Source organism: Gorilla gorilla, chromosome 9 (assembly GCF_029281585.2).
Source record: "Gorilla gorilla gorilla isolate KB3781 chromosome 9, NHGRI_mGorGor1-v2.1_pri, whole genome shotgun sequence".
Taxonomy (NCBI): Eukaryota; Metazoa; Chordata; class Mammalia; order Primates; family Hominidae; genus Gorilla; species Gorilla gorilla.
This window is the reverse complement of record NC_073233.2, coordinates 8,270,544-8,288,329: the sequence shown is the minus strand read 5'-3', so window position 1 is coordinate 8,288,329 and position 17,786 is coordinate 8,270,544. Positions and strand designations below refer to the sequence as shown.

Sequence of the window (17,786 nt, the reverse complement as noted above, 5' to 3'; positions counted from 1 at the left end):
CACCGTGTTGGCCAGGCTGGTCTCGAACTCCTGGCCTCAGATGATCTGCCCACCTCAGCCTTCCAAAGTGCTGGGATTACAGGCGTGAGGAACTGCGCCTGGCCTCTTTATGTATTTTTGATACAAATCCATTGCTGGACATCAGATTTGCACATATTTTCTCCAAGCTCATAGCTTATCTTTTCCTTTTCTTAACAGTGCCATTTGAAGACTGAAAGTTTTGTTTTGGTGAAGTCCAACTCATCAATCCTTTCACTGGCAAATCCTGTCTAAGAACTCTGCCTCACTCAGGTTCATGCAGATTTTTCTCCTACGCTTCTTCTTTTTAAGTTTTTTGGTGCTACGTTTTACAATTAGGTCTGTGATCTACTTTGAATTCATTTTTGTGTAAGTATGAGGTATAGCTCGAGGTTTTTCATTTGCTTCGTTTGCAGTTAATGTCTAATTTTTCCAGCATCATTTAGTGAAAGACAATCGTCTCTCAATGGATTTACTTTGTATCTTTGTCAAAAATTAAGCTACTATGTTTGTGTGGGTGTCTCTCTGGACTTTCTATTCTGTCCCATTTACCTCTGAGTCTATCCTTCCACCGACTGTACATGTTCTTGGTTACTGGAGCTTTATGGTAAATAATTTTTTTTTTTTTTTTTGAGTCGGAGTCTCGCTCTGTCACCAGGCTGGAGTGCAGTGGTACGATCTCCACTCCCTGGGTTCAGGTGCTTCCCCTGCCTCAGCCTCCTGAGTAGCTGGGACTACAGGCGCGCGCCACCACACCAGGCTAATTTCATGTATTTAATAGAGACAGGGTTTCACCGTGTTGGCCAGGATGGTCTCGATCTCCTGACGTCGTGATCCGCCCACCTCAGCCTCCCAAAGTGCTGGGATTACAGGTGTGAGCCACCGCGCCCGGCCCCAGTGAAGCATATTTTAAACTCCTTCCGTAGTCCAGGACAGAAGTGTGAGAGCTCGATGCAGAGAGATCACCCAACATCCTCTCATTCCTGCTGTTGGTAAATTGTTTTTTCTGTCTTTTTAAACATTAGTTTTGCTAGGGTTTTTAATCAATTTGTTAATTACCCCCTATTATTTTTATTTTGATTTTTATTTCTGCACTGTTATTTCCTTTCTTCCACTAAAGTTGGTTTAATTTGCTCTTCTTTTTTGTTTTTAGTTGGAAGGTTAGATAAGTGATTTCAAATCTTTTTTTTTTACTAGTAAAATCATTTAAAGCTACCCATTCCTTGTAAGCACAGCATAAACTGTACCTCACAAATTTTGATGCATTGTATTTTCATTTTTATTTGGATCAGATGTTTTCTAATTTCCTATGTGATTTTTTTCTTTGTCAAATATTTGGGAACCTTTCTAGGTCTTTTTAAAATTGATTAATTTGATTTCTAATTTCCATTGGGTTAAGATACAAGAGTCTATAAGACTTCTTTAAACTTTTGAATGTTTTGACATCACTCTAAGGCTGGTTTCATAAATAAGCTAGGAAATGCCTCCTCCTCTTCTGTTTCCTGGAAGAGATTGCATAGAATTTATCCTCATTCTATTTTTACTTATTTATTTATTATTTTGAGACAGAGTTTCAGTCTTGTCACCCAGGCTAGAGTGCAATGGCATGATCTCTGCTCACTGCAACCTCCGCCTCCTGGATTCAAGTGATTCTCCTGCCTCAGCCTCCCAAGTAGCTGGGATTACAGGCGTGTGCCACCAGGCCTGGCTGGTTTTTTGTATTTTTAATAGAGACGGGGTTTTACCATGTTGGCCAGATGGTCTTGAACTCCAGACCTCAGGTGATCCACCTGCCTCAGCCTCTCAAAGTTTTGGGATTACAGGTGTGAGCCACCATGCCTGGCCTCATTCTATTTCGATGTTGGATGGAAATCTCCAGAGAGACCAGCTGGGCCTCGAGATTTCTTATTTGGGAGGTTTTTAATTATAAATTCGAGTTCTTTAAGAGTTATCGGGATATCTAGATGTGTCTCAGGGGAACATCCTATCTTGGAGCTTACTCTGTGCTCCTAAGGAATGACCCTTGGGGTCTTGACAGATGTCCAAGGCAGTTATCACACTTCCCTATGCTGGTGTGACCCAGAGGCTGAGCTCCGCGTGTCCTTGATGAAGGTGGTGATCACACTTCCCTATGCTGGTGTGACCCAGAGGCTGAGCTCCGCGTGTCCTTGATGAAGGTGGTGATCACACTTCCCTACGCTGGTGTGACCCGGAGGCTGAGCTCCGCGTGTCCTTGATGAAGGCGGTGATCACGCTTCCCTACGCTGGTGTGACTCGGAGGCTGAGCTCCGCGTGTCCTTGATGAAGGTGGTGATCACGCTTCCCTACGCTGGTGTGACTCGGAGGCTGAGCTCCGTGTGTCCTTGATGAGGGTGGTGATCACACTTCCCTACGCTGGTGTGACTCGGACGCTGAGCTCCGCGTGTCCTTGATGAAGGCGGTGATCACGCTTCCCTACGCTGGTGTGACTTGGACGCTGAGCTCCGCGTGTCCTTGATGAGGGTGGTTATCATGCTTCCCTATGCTGGTGTGACTCGGAGGCTGAGCTCCGCGTGTCCTTGATGAAGGCGGTGATCACACTTCCCTACGCTGGTGTGACTCGGAGGCTGAGCTCCACGTGTCCTTGATGAGGGTGGTTATCACGCTTCCCTACGCTGGTGTGACTCGGAGGCTGAGCTCCACGTGTCCTTGATGAAGGCGGTGATCACGCTTCCCTACGCTGGTGTGACTCGGACGCTGAGCTCCCCGTGTCCTCCATGAAGGCGGTGATCACACTTCCCTACACTGGTGTGACTCGGAGGCTGAGCTCTGTGTGTCCTTGATGAGGGTGGTGATCACGCTTCCCTGCACTGGTGTGACTCGGACACTGAGCTCCGCATGTCCTTGATGAGGGTGGTTATCTTTTCAGCTGCCGCTTTCACCAGGCTCCTTGAGTTCTCTCCGTGCAGATTTGGTTTTTGGGGTCAGAGGCCTAGGATTGGAATCAGTTAGATGAAGATTTGGGTGTCCCCTCCCTGTAGCTCCCTCCTAGCTGAGATTTCCTTTCTCACCCCAATCCCCTCATCCTCTGACCCCCAACTCCAGTGAAATTCACCCTGGCTGCTTGAAGACCCGCTGCCTGGCTCAGGGGGCTGGAGTGTGCCTTTGGGACAGAAACCCCAAAAATGTGACCTTGACCCAGCCTTTTCCCTCACATTGAACCCCATCAGTTTCTGCCTGGTTTCAATGGCTCACCAGTTCCTTTAAATAGTTTTTAAAAATAGGTTGTCCAGAATTTATCATTGTTTTCTGCAGAGAGTTAGTCTGACATCAGCCACTTGCAATTTCTGGAGCCCAAACTGATATGGATGATCATTTACCAGCCTGATCTAACAGACCAATGGAGCTGCCAGGATCCAACCATTAGAGAGTTCGAGTTCTGCCCAGGCTCAGCTTTGTAACAATTGACTACCTATCGGCCCATAAAGTAAGTCTCATAAATGTCAATCAATTTGTATCATATTGACCCCTGTCTCTGATCAGATTGCAAATAAATTAGAAAACCAAAACAACAACAACAAGATGACCTAACATGCATTTTTAAACATGAAAAATTTTAGAATGCTAAAATAGCTGGAGGTCAAAGGATAAATCATCTTGGAAATTACATAAAATTCAGAACTAATGCATAATGAAAGCAGAAAATACTATCAGAGCTTGAGCATGCTGCTCACACAGCACATTCGTCCCTCAGGATCAGTGGGGACAGGTTCTGGGACCTCCCACACATACCCCAATCCACCAGCGCTCAAGTTCCTGATGTGAAATGCTATTGTATTTGCATATAATCTACACACATCCTTCTGTCTCCTTCAAATCATCTCTAGGTTACTTACCATACCTAATGTGATGTAAATGCCACATAAATAGTTGCTATACTGTATTGTTTAGGGACCAATAACAAGGAAAGAACATGGACATGTTCAGTGCGGACACAGCCTTTGTCAAACTGTGTTTTCCACCTGGAGTCGGTAGAATCCGCAAGGGTGGAACAGGCACATATGGAGGGCTGACTGCGCTTCCAGGAAAACCAATAGCTTTAAACTGGAAAGGAGGAGAGGCGGGAATTAATGAGCTAATCATCTCACTTATGAAGTTAGAAAAAGGAGGAAAGGCCCAGACCAAGTCCGCCCTGTGAGCACAGAGCCTTGCCCTGGCCCACTCAGCCACCCTCCACACCCGCCGCGCGTCCACACCCGCCGCCCGTCCACACCCGCCGCCCTCCACACCCGCCGCCCTCCACACCCGCCGCCCGTCCACACCCGCCGCCCGTCCACACCCGCCGCCCGTCCACACCCGCCGCCCGTCCACTCCCGCCGCCCTCCACACCTGCCGTCTGTCCACACCCACCCAGCTCACCATGGATGATAATATCGCCTTGCTTGTCATAGACAACACCTCTGGCATGTGCAAGGCCAGCTTCGCGGACTACGATGCCCCCTGGGCCGTCTTCCCCTCCATCGTGGGGTGCCCCAGACACCAGGGCGTGATGGTGGGCATGGGTCAGAAGGACTCCTATGTGGGTGGCGAGGCCCAGAGCAAGAGAGGCATCCTGACCCTGAAGTACCCCATCGAGCATGGCATCAGCAGCAGCTGGGATGACATGGAGAAGATCTGGCACCACACCTTCTACAACGAGCTGCAGGAGCACCCGGTGCTGCTGACCGAGGCCCCCCAAGCCCCAAAGCCAATAGAAAGAAGATGACCCAGATCATGTTTGAGACCTTCAACACTTCGGCCACGTACGTGGCCATCCAGGCCGTGCTGTCCTGGCCATACCACTGGCATCGTGATGAACATCCAGGCCGTGCTGTCCTGGCCATACCACTGGCATCGTGATGAACATCCAGGCCGTGCTGTCCTGGCCATACCACTGGCATCATGATGAACTCCAGCCACGGGGTCACCTGCACAGTGTCCATCTATGAGGGCTACACCCTCCCCCATGCCATCCTGTGTCTGGACCCGGCTGGCCAGGACCAGACTACCTCACGAAGATCTCACCGAGCGTGGCTACGGCTTCACCACCACGGCCGAGCGGGCGATCACGTGTGACATTAAGGAGAAGCTGTGCTATGTTGCCCTGGACTTCAAGCAGGAGGTGGCCATGACGACCACCAGCTCCTCCCTGGAGAAGAGCTATGAGCTGCCTGAGGGCCAGGTCATCCCCACTGGCAACAAACGGTTCCGCTGCCCCGAGGAGCCCTTCCCGCCTTCCTTCCAGGGTGAGTGGAGACCGCCTCCTGGCCCTGCCCACAGGAAGGTCACCCTCGGGGCCATGCTGTGGAAGCTGAGGCTGGCCCTCATTTCCCCCTCAGGCATGAAATCCTGTGGCATCCACGAAACTACCTTCAACTCCATCATGAAGTGTGACGTGGACATCCGCAAAGACCTGTACGCCAACACAGTGCTGTCTGGAGGGACCAGCATGCACCCCGGCATCACCGACAGGGTGCAGAAAGAGATCACCGCCCTGGCGCCCGGCATGATGAAGATCAATGTCATTGCTCCTCCCGAGCGCAAATACTCTGCATGGATCAGCGGCTCCATCCTGGCCTCGCCGTCCACCTTCCAGCAGATGTGGATCAGCAAGCAGGCGTATGACAAGCCTGGCCCCTCCATCGTCCACCGCAAATGCTTCTAGGCGGACTGGACTTAGCTGTGTTACACTCTTTCTTGACAAAAACTTGTGCAGAAAACAAGATAAGATGGGCATGGCTTTTTTTGTTTTTTGTTTGTTTTTGATTTTTTTTTTTTTTGGCTTGACTCAGAAATTAAAAACTGGAACGGTGAAGGTGACAGCAGTCGGTTGGAGGGAGCATCCCCCAAAGTTCACAATGTGGCTGAGGACTTTGATTATACATTGATCTTTTTTTTAAATAGTCATTCCAAATGTCGTGAGATGCAATGTTACAGGAAGTCCCTTGCCCTCCTAAAAGCCACCCCACTTCTCTCTAAGGAGAATGGTCCAGTCCTCTCCTGAGCCCACTATCTAATTTTGGTACTGAAGTTATGCTTGCCTCCTAAAATGAATGGGGGAAAAAAAACAGCCTATTTTTATATTTACTCCAAGAGCTTGGCTGGAAGACGTCCATATATTTACATTAGGGGAGGTGATAGTATTGCTTTTGTGTAAATTATGTATTGCAATTTTTTAAAATTTTATTTATTTATTTTGAGACGGAGTCTCGTTCTGTCGCCCAGGCTGGAGTGCAGTGGCGCCATCTCGGCTCACTGCAGGCTCCGCCTCCTGGGTTCACACCATTCTCCTGCCTCAGCCTCCCGAGTAGCTGGGACTACAGGGGTCTGCCACCAAGCCCGGCTAATTTTTTGTATTTTTAGTAGAGATGGGCTTTCACCATATTAGCCAGGATGGTCTCGATCTCCTGACCTCGTGATCCAACCGTCTCGGCCTCCCAAAGTGCTGGGATTACAGGCATGAGCCACTGTGCCTGGCCTGCAAAATATTTTAAATCTTCACCTTAATACTTTTTTATTTTGTTTTATTTTGAATGATCAGCCTTTGTGGCCCCCTTTCTTGTCCCCCAACTTGAGATGTATGAAGGCTTTTGGTCTCCCTGGGAGTGGGTGGAGGTAGCCAGGGCTTACCCGTACACTGACTTAGACCAGTTGAATAAAAGTGCACACCTTAAAAAAAAAGAAAAGAGAAAGAAAAAAGAGAATAACCCATGGGCCCCCGTGGAATTAAAGGAAATCATTTTTTAAAAATACAATAAAAATTAATGAAATTCTAAACAAAGACCTTTTAGAAGTGCTTCCATGATTCACAAGTTAGTTCTGTGAAAAGGTTAATAAAGACAAACTGTTAAGACAAATCAAGACTGATCAAGGAGGGAGGCAGGGGAGAGAGAGGGTGAGAGAGAGAGAAGAGTGTAAACGAGCTGCAAGTCCAAAGGCCGCCAAAGTTTTAAAAAGTCCTAAGAGGAGGCCATGAGCAACTATATGCCAAACAATTTGCAATTGTAGCTGAAGTGAATAAATTCATGGAAAAAGATAACACACAAACCAACCAAAGAAGAAAAAGAAAACCTAAATATAAATACCACCTTGAATAAATGAAGCCAGATTGTGACCATAAGGAGGAAAAAGTCAAAGAACAGAAGGTCCCACCTTATGCAACTCTTCAAGTCAGCATAAAAATAGGCTTAGGCTGTGTTTTTTTTTTTTTTCCATTCATTTAGGAGACTAGCATAACTTCAGTACAGAAATTAGATAAGGACAGCGTAAGAAAGGGAGATCACAGACCAGTCTTATTTTGAAGGCAGAAATCCTAAACAAAATATTAGCTAATCACATCCTGAGACAGGCAGCATAGTTTTCTGACCAACTTAGACTGATATCAGGAGATATATTAATATCATAAGAATGACGTGACATTAGAAACTACGTTAAAAGTAAGGTCACATACTTGAGGAAATTTGGGGCGATGTCTTATTCAAGATAATGTTACCACGAACGTCTTCCAGCCAAGCTCTCGGAGACTCTGGGGATTCCGTGAACATTCAGGGAGCTTCCATTCCAGTGTGGAAAACAATCAAAAGTGAACAAGTCGCATGTTCTCACTCACAGGTCGGAATTGAACAATGAGAACACATGGACACAGGAAGGGGAACATCACACACCGGGGCCTGTTGTGGGTTGGGGGGAGGGGGGAGGGATAGCATTAGGAGATATACCTAATGTTAAATGACGAGTTAATGGGTGCAGCACACCAACATGGCACATGGATTCATATGTAACAAACCTGCACGTTGTGCACATGTACCCTAAAACTTAAAGTATAATTAAAAAAAAAGTGAACAAGTAGGAATGAAGATAGCAGCTGGGGGTGGTGTGTGCCTTGAACCAACACAAAAGGCAGCTATTCTGTGACACAGTGTCTGCTTCTGACAGGGACACAGGTTCTTGTTTTTTTTCTTTGTTTGTTTGTTTGTTTGTTTGTTTTTTGAGACAGAGTTTCGCTCTTGTTGCCAAGGCTGGAGGGTGCAATGGTGCGATCTCGGCTCACCACGACCTCTGCCTCCTGGGTTCAAGCGATTCTCCTGCCTCAGCCTCCTGAGTAGCTGGGACTACAGATGTGCACCACCATGCCCGGCTCATTTTTGTATTTTTAGTAGGGACAGGGTTTCACCATATTGGCCAGGCTGGTCTTGAACTCCTGACATGATCCGCCCACCTTGGCCTCCCAAAGTGCTGAAATTACAGGCATGAGCCGCCGCACCTGGCTTCCTGTTATATTCTTGATTTGAAAGGATACTTTTAATATTTCACCATTAAGTGTAACGTTTGCCATAGATATTTGGTAGCTGTTACCAGGTTGGGGAAGTTCCCTGCCATGTCTAGTTGGCTATTACATTCATTTTTAAAAATAATGAATAGATACTGAATGTATCTGGAGAATTTCTGTTGCCCATGAGATGAGCATATGTTTTTTCTTCTTTGATCTATGAACGGATTTTCTTTAAACATGTTTAAAATTAAGTGTATTGCTTTTGACAAGTAAGTCTGTTCACATGACCCTAAGCTGAGAAGGGTTGTCAGCAGGATCTCCTTCACCCCCCGCGGAGAGGCCTGTGTCCCACGTTCATTTGTGTGCATCCTGAGATACCCTTTACATAAAAGAAAAATTAAAATACATTATTCAAATTCTTTTCTATGCATATTGTATCATAATATACAATTATTATTATTATTATTATTACTGTTATTATTATTATTATTTTGAGACAGAGTTTCTGTCACCCAGGCTGGAGTGCAGTGGTGTGATCTCGGCTCACTGCAACCTCCGCCTCCCGGGCTCAAGCAATTCTCCTGCCTCAGCTTCCCGAGTAGCTGAGATTACAGGCACTTGCCACCATGCCTGGCTAATTTTTTGTGTTGTTAGTAGAGACGGGGTTTTGCCTTGTTGTCCAGGCTGGTCTTGAACTGCTGACCTCAAGTGATCCTCCCAAAGTGTTGGCATTACAGGCATGAGCCACCGCACTCAGCCCATAATATACAATTATTCTGTGCCACACTTTTTTTTTCCTTAACAGTCTGTCTCGGCTGGGCGCAGGGGCTCACTCCTGTAATCCCAGCACTCTGGGAGGCCAAGGCGGGCAGATCATAAGGTCAGGAGTTGGAGACCAGCCTGGCCAACATAGTGAAACCCCGTCTCTACTAAAAAAATAAATAAATAAAAATAAATTAGCCAGGCACGGTGGTGAGTGCCTATAGTCCCAGCTACCTGGGAGGCTGAGGCAGGAGAATCACTTGAACCCGGGAGGCAGAGGTTGCAGAGAGCTGAGATGGTGCCACTTCACTCCAGCCTGGGTGACAGAGTGAGACTCTGTCTCAAAAAATAAAAATAAATTTTAAAAATCCGTTTCCAGAGATCATTGTCTGTGAATACATAAAAGCCTTTTAACCTTATGTTTATGATAGCGACATGGTACTCAACTGCACGGGTCACCTGAGTGTATTTAACTAGTGCTTTAGGGTGCATGGTTAGGCCTTTCCAACCTCTTGCCACCCTATGCAGTGCTTCAGTGAATAACACTTTACACACATCATTTTTCCCATGTACAAGTGCGTCTGCACCCCGAAATCCTAGAGGTGCTGTGTCAAAAGTTATGTGTACCTGAGACTCAGTAAATTTCATCAAATTCTATCCATAGAGGTTGTTTCCTGGTATAATCTTCCAGCAATGCACCCATGATTTCTCCCCAGACTTTCACTCAACAAATGGATGTGTGTTAACAGCTTTGCTTCTTTGTTTGGAATTTTGTTTGTTTGTTTCTCTGGCAGGCGGCGAATGTCGTCTCAGTGATCCCTCATCTTTCCTTTCATTCCCATCGAGTCTGAACGTCTCTTTGTATGTTTCAGGCCAGTTGTATTTCCTTTCTTCTGAATTTCGGCTGGTCTCTGTTGCCAATATTTCCTTTGGGTTTTTAGAGCTTTTTAAAATTATTCACAGGAGCTCCTCAAATATTAGGGAAATTAATACCTTTTCTACGATTGTTGTATATTCTGTTTATCAGCAGTCTTTTGGCTTTGCCTGTTGTGGGGTTTTTTTATGCAGAATATATTTTTTAATTGTATGTAACCAAATTCATCAACTTTCCCAAGTTTCGGCTTTTGGGTTTGAGTGTCATATGTAGGTTTTCCCCACCCTGAGATGCCGAAACAACAGTAACTACAAAGCAAACTCACATCTAGTGAGCCACACGCACCAGGCCATTCGAAGAGCATAATACGCAGCCAGGCGCTATGGCACACACCTGTAATCCCAGCACTTTGGGAGGCCGAGGCAGGCAGATCACTTGAGGTCAGGAGTTCAAAACCAGCCTGACCAACATGGTGAAACCCTGTCTCTATTAAAAATACAAAAATTAGCTGGGCATAGTGGCAGGTGGGCACCTGTAATCTCAGCTACTCGGGAGGCTGACGCAGGAGAATCACTTGAACCCAGGAGGTGGAAGTTGCAGTGAGCCAAGATCATGCCATTGCACTCCAGCTTGGGCGACAGAGTAAGACTCTGTCTCAAAAAAAAAAAAAAAAAATTTGCTTAACACACATGCATTATTCCCCCGACAAAGGAGGCCAACAAGGGGCTTGCACAAGGCACAGAGCTAGTGCACACAGAGCCAAGGGTTGAGCCCAGACTGGGGCTCCGGAGCCCCACTCTCAGCCACTCGGTTCTACTGCCACCACTATTGGCTGTGTTCTTTTTATAGTTCTACTTGTTATTGTTAAACGTCTGATCTTTTGGGAATTTATTTTGGTGTGAGTTGCAAGATACAAACTCCTTTTCCCCCAGCTCTTAAAGAGTTGCCCCATTGCCATTTTGTGAACCCCCATCTTCTTCCAGTTGGTGATGCCACCTTAACTGGGTCTCCTTTTAGCCTGTTCTCTGGTCCTGCTCTGTCCCTAGGGAACTGATTTATTCCCAGGACTTTAAATTCCATGTGTACACGGACTCCCAAATGTTTAATCCAGCCTGGACCTCTTTCCTGAACAAAACTTGGGAATCTAATTCTCTATTTGACATTGCCACTTGGACAACTCCAGCAAAAACCCAACATGAGTGGGTGTGGTGGCTCACGCCTGTAATCCCAGCACTTTTGAGGCCAAGGCGGGCAAGATCACCTGAGGTCAGGAGTTCCAGACCAGCCTGGCCAACATGGTGAAACCTGTCTCTACTAAAAATACAAAACATTAGCCGGGCTTGGTGGCGGGCGCTTGTAATCTCAGCTACCCAGGTGGCTGAGGCAGGAGAATCCCTTCAACCCGGGAGGCAGAGGTTGCAGTGAGTCGAGATCGTGCTACTGCACACCAGCCTAGGCAACAGAGTGAGACATCATCTCAAAAAGAAAAAACAAAGAAAAACGAAACAAAAAATCCAACATGCTCTCCACCACCCGACCTGCTTGTTTCTCAGGATTCCCCCCGACTTAGCAAATGGAAGCTCCATTCTTCAGACACTCTGGTCATAGGCTCTGACTCTGTTCCTTCCCACACACCCCAGGCCTCATCACCAACAAACCCAGTGAGCTCTCGTCTGAAAACAGATCTAGAGCATGGCCACTCCTCCTACTGGCAGCAATTGCTTCCGCGGTTCCCTTCCCTGCCTCCATGAAACCTGGTGGACATTCTCATTGCTAGCACGTTGCAGGACAGGTTGAGCTTGAGGCCCTTCCTCTGTGTGTTCGAGCAGGCCCAGTGTCCCACCTGAGTGGCACTGAAGGCTGATAGGATCTGGGTGACAGTGTCCCTCCTGAGTGACACTGAAAGCTGATAGGATCTGGGTGACAGTGTCCCTCCTGAGTGACACTGAAAGCTGATAGGATCTGGGTGACAGTGTCCCTCCTGAGTGACACTGAAAGCTGATAGGATCTGGGTGACAGTGTCCCTCCTGAGTGACACCGAAAGCTGATAGGATCTGGGTGACAGTGTCCCTCCTGAGTGACGCTGAAGGCTGATAGGATCTGGGTGACACGTGTTAGGTTTGCTTACATCTTCCAGTGTGGCTAAGTTGGGCTCAGATTCTCAAGCCCGGTCAAGTCACTGCCGGGAACAGAGCCCTTGAATTCTTGCTCTGGTTCTAAGGATCTCAAATTGATTCATATCTACCGGCCAAGGGCAGGGATGTAACTTCCTTGTGCTCAAACTCATCTTTTGTTAAGCTCTATGGTGTCTTAGATTGTATGTTGGAGGATGATCTATGCAGGATATGTCAGGAGGTGAACTTAGGGCCTGAGCAGGCAACGTGTTAGCCTGGAGCCGGTCGCTGGCAGATTAAAATCCTCCCTGAACACCAAGGGAAGTGATAGATTAATCTCTCTCCCGCTTCTCAGAAATATGTCAGCCAGGTGCAGGGGCTCACTCCTGTAATCCCAGCACTTTGGAAGGCTGAGGCAGTTGGATCGCCTGAGGTGACCAGCCTGCCCAACATGGAGAAGCCCCATCTCTGCTAAAAATACAAAATTAGCCGGGCATGGTGGTGTGCACCTGTAATCCCAGCTACTTGGGAGGCTGAGACAGGAGAATTGCTTGAACCCAGGAGATGGAGGTTGCAGTGAACTGAGATCGCACTACTGCACTCCAGCCTGGTGACAGAGTGAGATTCCGTAAAAAAAAAAAAAAAAAAAAAAAAAAAAAAAGAACATGTTGTCTACCTGCTGGAAGCATTTTTCTTTGTACCTAATCTACAAAAACTCATCTCTCTGAGTTCTTTCACTGTAAATCTCAGTTAGATTCAGATTCAACCAAGCAAAGTCTGGCTTTCTCTGTTCCTGAGAGAGTTAGAACCTAAACTTGAAAACCTTCTAAGGAAACAAAAAATTGGGAAGAGAAACAAAACCATCTCATTTCCAAATTATAACTATCTAGAAAATGATTGGCTCCTGCCAAGGTGAAGTAGAAGGGGCCGTATTTCGGATCACGAGGTCAGGAGATCAAGACCATCCTGACTAACACGGTGAAACTCCATCTCTACTAAAAATACAAAAAATTAGCTGGGCGCAGTGGCGGGCGCCTGTAGTCGCAGCTACTGGGGAGGCTGAGGCAGGAGAATGGCATGAACCCGGGAAGCGGAGTTTGCAGTGAGCCGAGATCGCGCCACTGCACTCCAGCCTGGGTGACAGAGCGAGACTCTATCTCAAAAATAAATAAATAAATATAAAAATAAAAATAAAGAAGGGGCCATATTTACCCCCACCCTAAAGCAAGCAAACAAAGAAACAGAAGTTTAAAAAAAATACATGTGGAAAAAAGTGTTCTCCAGACATGGGACATCCAATGGTGCAGGGTAGTGAGAGAGGGGAGTGTGCAGGGTAGTGGTCCTCGAGAGAGGGGAGCGAGTCAAGTGACGATTACAGTTGGAGAGTTTCCAGGCCACTGAGGTGGTGCAAGACCCAGGTGGAACCTGGCAGCCTCATTGAGTTGAGCAACTGGATGTGGGAATTGAGAGAGGTCAAGACAGTCAGCCTGGTGCGGTGACTCACGCCTGTAATCCCAGCACTTTGGGAGGCTGAGGCAGGTGAATCACTTGAGCTCAGGAGTTAGAGACCAGCCTGGCCAACATGGTGAAACCCTGTTTCTACTAAAAATACAAAAATTAGCTGGGCATGGTGGCACGCACCTGTAATCCCAGCTACTCTGGAGCCTAAGGCAGGAGAATCGCTTGAACTTGGCGGGGGCAGAGGTTGCAGCGAACCAAGGTCACACCACTGCACTCCAGCCTGGACCTGAGACTCCGCCTCAAGAAAAAAAAAAAAAAAAGACACCTGGGGTTGGCAGGGCAAGGTACCAAGGAGGAGAGCACAGGGATTGAGAATCCCGGAGACCTGGAGAAGTTCCCTTCAAACTTCCAGGTGTGATCAGTGCAGGCACTGGAGGAAACCACCCCAAACTGGGAAGGAACCTCCCAAAGGAGATACGGGAACAATCTTCAGAGCTCACTCACCACCAGAGAGGAAACACTGCACAATTCATAAGGTATTGAGCAGACTACGCAGAAAGGTTTTGCCTTAATAGAAGAAAGATTAGCTCTAGACTAGATGCTGCTTTTATTCTGCATGACAAGGCTTAAAAGTAAGACCCATACCATCGCAAAGAAGATGAGGGAAAAAAGAAAATAAAAATAGAAAAAAAGAAAAAAAAAGTAATACCTAGAAGGGCCAAACATAACTGCATCCCAGAACAAACGTTAAGAATAGTTAAATGAATACAACAGTATCCAGCACCCAGCAAGGTAAAAGTTACAATGCCTGGCATCCAATCAGAAATAAACAGAAATTCAAAAAAGCACAAAAATATGATCCATCGTAAGGAGAAAAATCAATCTATAGAAGCGGATTCACAAATGATAAAATGAAAGAATTTGTAGATAAGATATTAAAACAGTTATTATAATTGTATTTTATATGTCCAAGAAGTTAAAAGAAAGGATGCTTATGTTAAAAAGAGACAAGGAAAATATTCTTAAAACACCCAAGGACTTCTAGAAATAAGAACTACAATGTCTGCGACAAAAATCACACTAGGTGAATTTGATGGCAGATTGGAGAACTAACTACCCAAATGAAACACAGATAGAAAGGCCGGGTGCAGTGGCTCATGCCTGTAATCCCAGCACTTTGGGAGGCTGAGGTGGGTGCATCACAAGGTCAGGAGTTCGAGATCAGTATGGCCAATATGGTGAAACCCCATCTCTACCAAAAAAATACAAAAAAGAAAATTAGCCAGGTGTAGCGGTGCATGCCTGTAATCCCAGCTACTTGGGAGGCTGAGGCAGAAGAATCGCTTGAACCCAGGAGGGGGAGGTTGCAGTGAGCTGAGATCGTACCACTGTACTCTAACCTGGGTGACAGAGCAAGACTCCGTCTCAAAAAAAAAAAGCTGGGCATGGTGGCTCACACCTGTAATCCCAGCACTTTGGGAGGCCGAGGTGGGCAGATCACTAGGTCAAGAGATCAAAACCATCCTGGCTAATACGGTGAAATCCCGTCTCTGCTAAAAATACAAAAATTAGCTGGGCGTGGTGGCGGGTGCCTGTAGTCCCAGCTACTTGGGAGGCTGAGGCAGGAGAATGGCTTGAACCCAGAAGGCGGAGCTTGCAATGAGCCAAGATCGCACCACTGCACTCCAGCCTGGGCAACAGAACGAGACCCCGTCTCAAAAAAAAAAAAAGAAAAAGAAAAAGAAAAAAAGAAACACAGAGAGAAAAAAGACTAAAAGAAAAACTCCATCAAATACAAATGAACAAAGCATCAGTGAGCCGTGGGACCACTCCAAGCAGGCTAACATGCATGTAATGGAAAGTCCCCAAAGGAGGGGTGCAGAAATTATTTGAAGAAATGCTAGCTGAAATGTGTTCAAACTTCATAAAATTTATAAACTCACAGATTCAAAAATTCCAATGAACCCCAAGCACAATAAACATGAATAAACGACAGGCGGGCACATCATGATTAAATTGCTTCAACCCAGCAATCAGTGCCAAAGGAAATGTTTTGAAAGAAGCATCCGTAGAAAAAGGATACATCACATACAGAGAAACCAAATGAGAATGACAGCAGGCATCTCACCAGAAACAACACAATTTAGAATACAGTAAAGCAACAGCTTTAAAGTTCTGGAAGAAAATTTTAAAACTGTCGACTTGAGTTTTTATATCCAGAAAAACATTCTTCAAAAATGGAAGTAAAATAAACATCTTTTTTTTTTCAGCTAAAAGGTTTCATAACCAGCAGACACACACATAAAAATTCTTAAAGGACATCCTTCAAGCAGAAGGAAAATTATACTAGATGGAAGTTGATCTATACAAAGCAAAGACAAATACCAGAAATGGTAGATTTTTCTTTTTTTTTTTTTTTTGAAGTGAACATAAACTCAGGATTTTATCGTCTTCATAATAAAAGATGGCACTTGGAACTGGATCACTTGGCCCTTTCTCTTCTTATCTCCTCCCAGTTCAAAATGCTTGCATCTTTCAGTAGCCAGCATTCTCTTGGGTCTGCAGTTGGGCTGAACGCACTCAAGCCCTAGCACAATCTTCTTTGCAGTTTTAGCCTTTTTCCGGAAAATTGGCTTAGTCTGCCCACCATAGCCACTCTGCTTCCTGTCATAAGGCCGCTTCCCCTGGGCGTACAGAGAATCCTTGCCCTTCTTGTACTGTGTCACTTTGTGAGGTTGGTGCTTGTCACACTTCTTACAGAATGTCCGGCGGGTTTTCGGGATTTTCACCATGTTTGTGTGAGCACTATCGGCACGGAAAAGAGATTTTTCAAATCTTTTTCAAAGATAACCGACTGTTTAAAACAAAATAATAAGAATGTAATTTGAAGCTTCTTTTTTTTTTTTTTTTTTTTTGAGTCAGAGTCTCACTCTGTTGCCCAGGCTGGAGTGCGGTGGCACGATCTCCACTCACTGCAACCTCCACTTCCCAGGTTCAGGTGGTTCTCCTGCCTCAGCCTCCCGAGTAGCTGGGACTACAGGCAGGTGCCCCCATGGCCAGCTAATTTTTCTATTTTTAGTAGAGACGGGGTTTCACCATGTTGGTCAGGCTGGTCTTGAACTCCTGGCCTCAAGTAATCCGCCCGCCTTGGCCTTCCAAAGTGCTGGTATTACAGGTGTGAGCCACTGCGCCCGGTCATAATTTGAAGCTTATAATATGAAGTAAGTAAAATATATGGCAACAAGAACACAGAGTCTGGGGAGGGGCAGGTAGAAGTACACGGTTGTAAAGGTCTTACGCAATACATAAAGTAGAATACTATTACTTGAAAGTGGAGAGTGATAAGGTAAATACACATATATACTATAAGCCCTGAGTCAACTAGTAAAATAACAAAACACAAAGGCGTAGCTAAGAAATCATCAAAGAAAATAAAATGGAGTCATAAAATATACTGAATATTTTTAAAAGGCAGAAGAGAACAAAGAACAGATGGGGCAAATGGAAAACAAAAACAAGGTGGTATATTTCAATTCAACCATATCAATAATGGTTCATGGTCTAAAAACCCTGATTAAAAGAAAGAAATAGTCAAATTAGATTTTAAGTAAGAAAAGTATGACCTAACTATATGCTGCTTATAAGAAACTTGCTTAAAACATAAAGACACAAATAGATTAAAAGTAAATGAAACAGACTGGGCGCGGTGGCTCATGCCTATAATCCCAGCAATTTGGGAGACTGAGGCAGGTGGATCACCTGAGGTCAGGAGTTTGAGACCAGCCTGACCAACATGGTGAAACCCCGTCTCCACTAAAAATACAAAAATTAGCCAGGCGTGGTGGCACACACCTGTAATTCAGCTACTTGGGAGGCTGAGACAGGAGAATCGCTTGAACCTGGGAGGCAGAGGTTGCAGTGAGCCAAGATCACGCCACTGCACTCCAGCTTGGGCAACAGAGCGAGACTCCACCTCCAAAAAAAAAAAGAAAAAAAAAAGTAAATTAAACAGCAATAAGCAATTGGAATTTAAAATTACAAACACATTACCACCTTCAGTAGCACCTCAAGATGAAATACTTAGGTATACATCTAACAAAAAATGTACAAGATCCATATGAGAAAAACTGCAAAACTCTGAGGAAAGAAATCAAAGGAGATCTAAATAAATACAGAGAGAGTTCATGTTCATGAATAGGAAGCCTAATATCGTCAGTACCTCAGTTCTTCCCAACTTCATCTGCAGATTCGATGCATCCCAATAAAA

The 17,786-nt window shown here is 45.7% G+C and overlaps 1 protein-coding gene and 1 pseudogene across 1 annotated transcript; one reads left to right on the top strand and one right to left on the bottom strand.

Annotated features, from left to right (window-relative positions):
- The first annotated feature begins 4,414 nt into the window (after positions 1–4,414).
- On the top strand, positions 4,415–5,701 carry LOC101131160 (actin, cytoplasmic 1-like; annotated as a pseudogene).
- Positions 5,702–15,917: 10,216 nt separating this feature from the next.
- LOC101130806 (large ribosomal subunit protein eL42-like) lies at positions 15,918–16,311 on the bottom strand. Its single transcript, XM_019035764.3, has one exon. It carries the CDS (start codon positions 16,309–16,311, stop codon positions 15,955–15,957), a length of 357 nt encoding a protein of 118 aa, XP_018891309.3. The 3' UTR covers positions 15,918–15,954.
- Between the last annotated feature and the right edge of the window lie 1,475 nt (positions 16,312–17,786).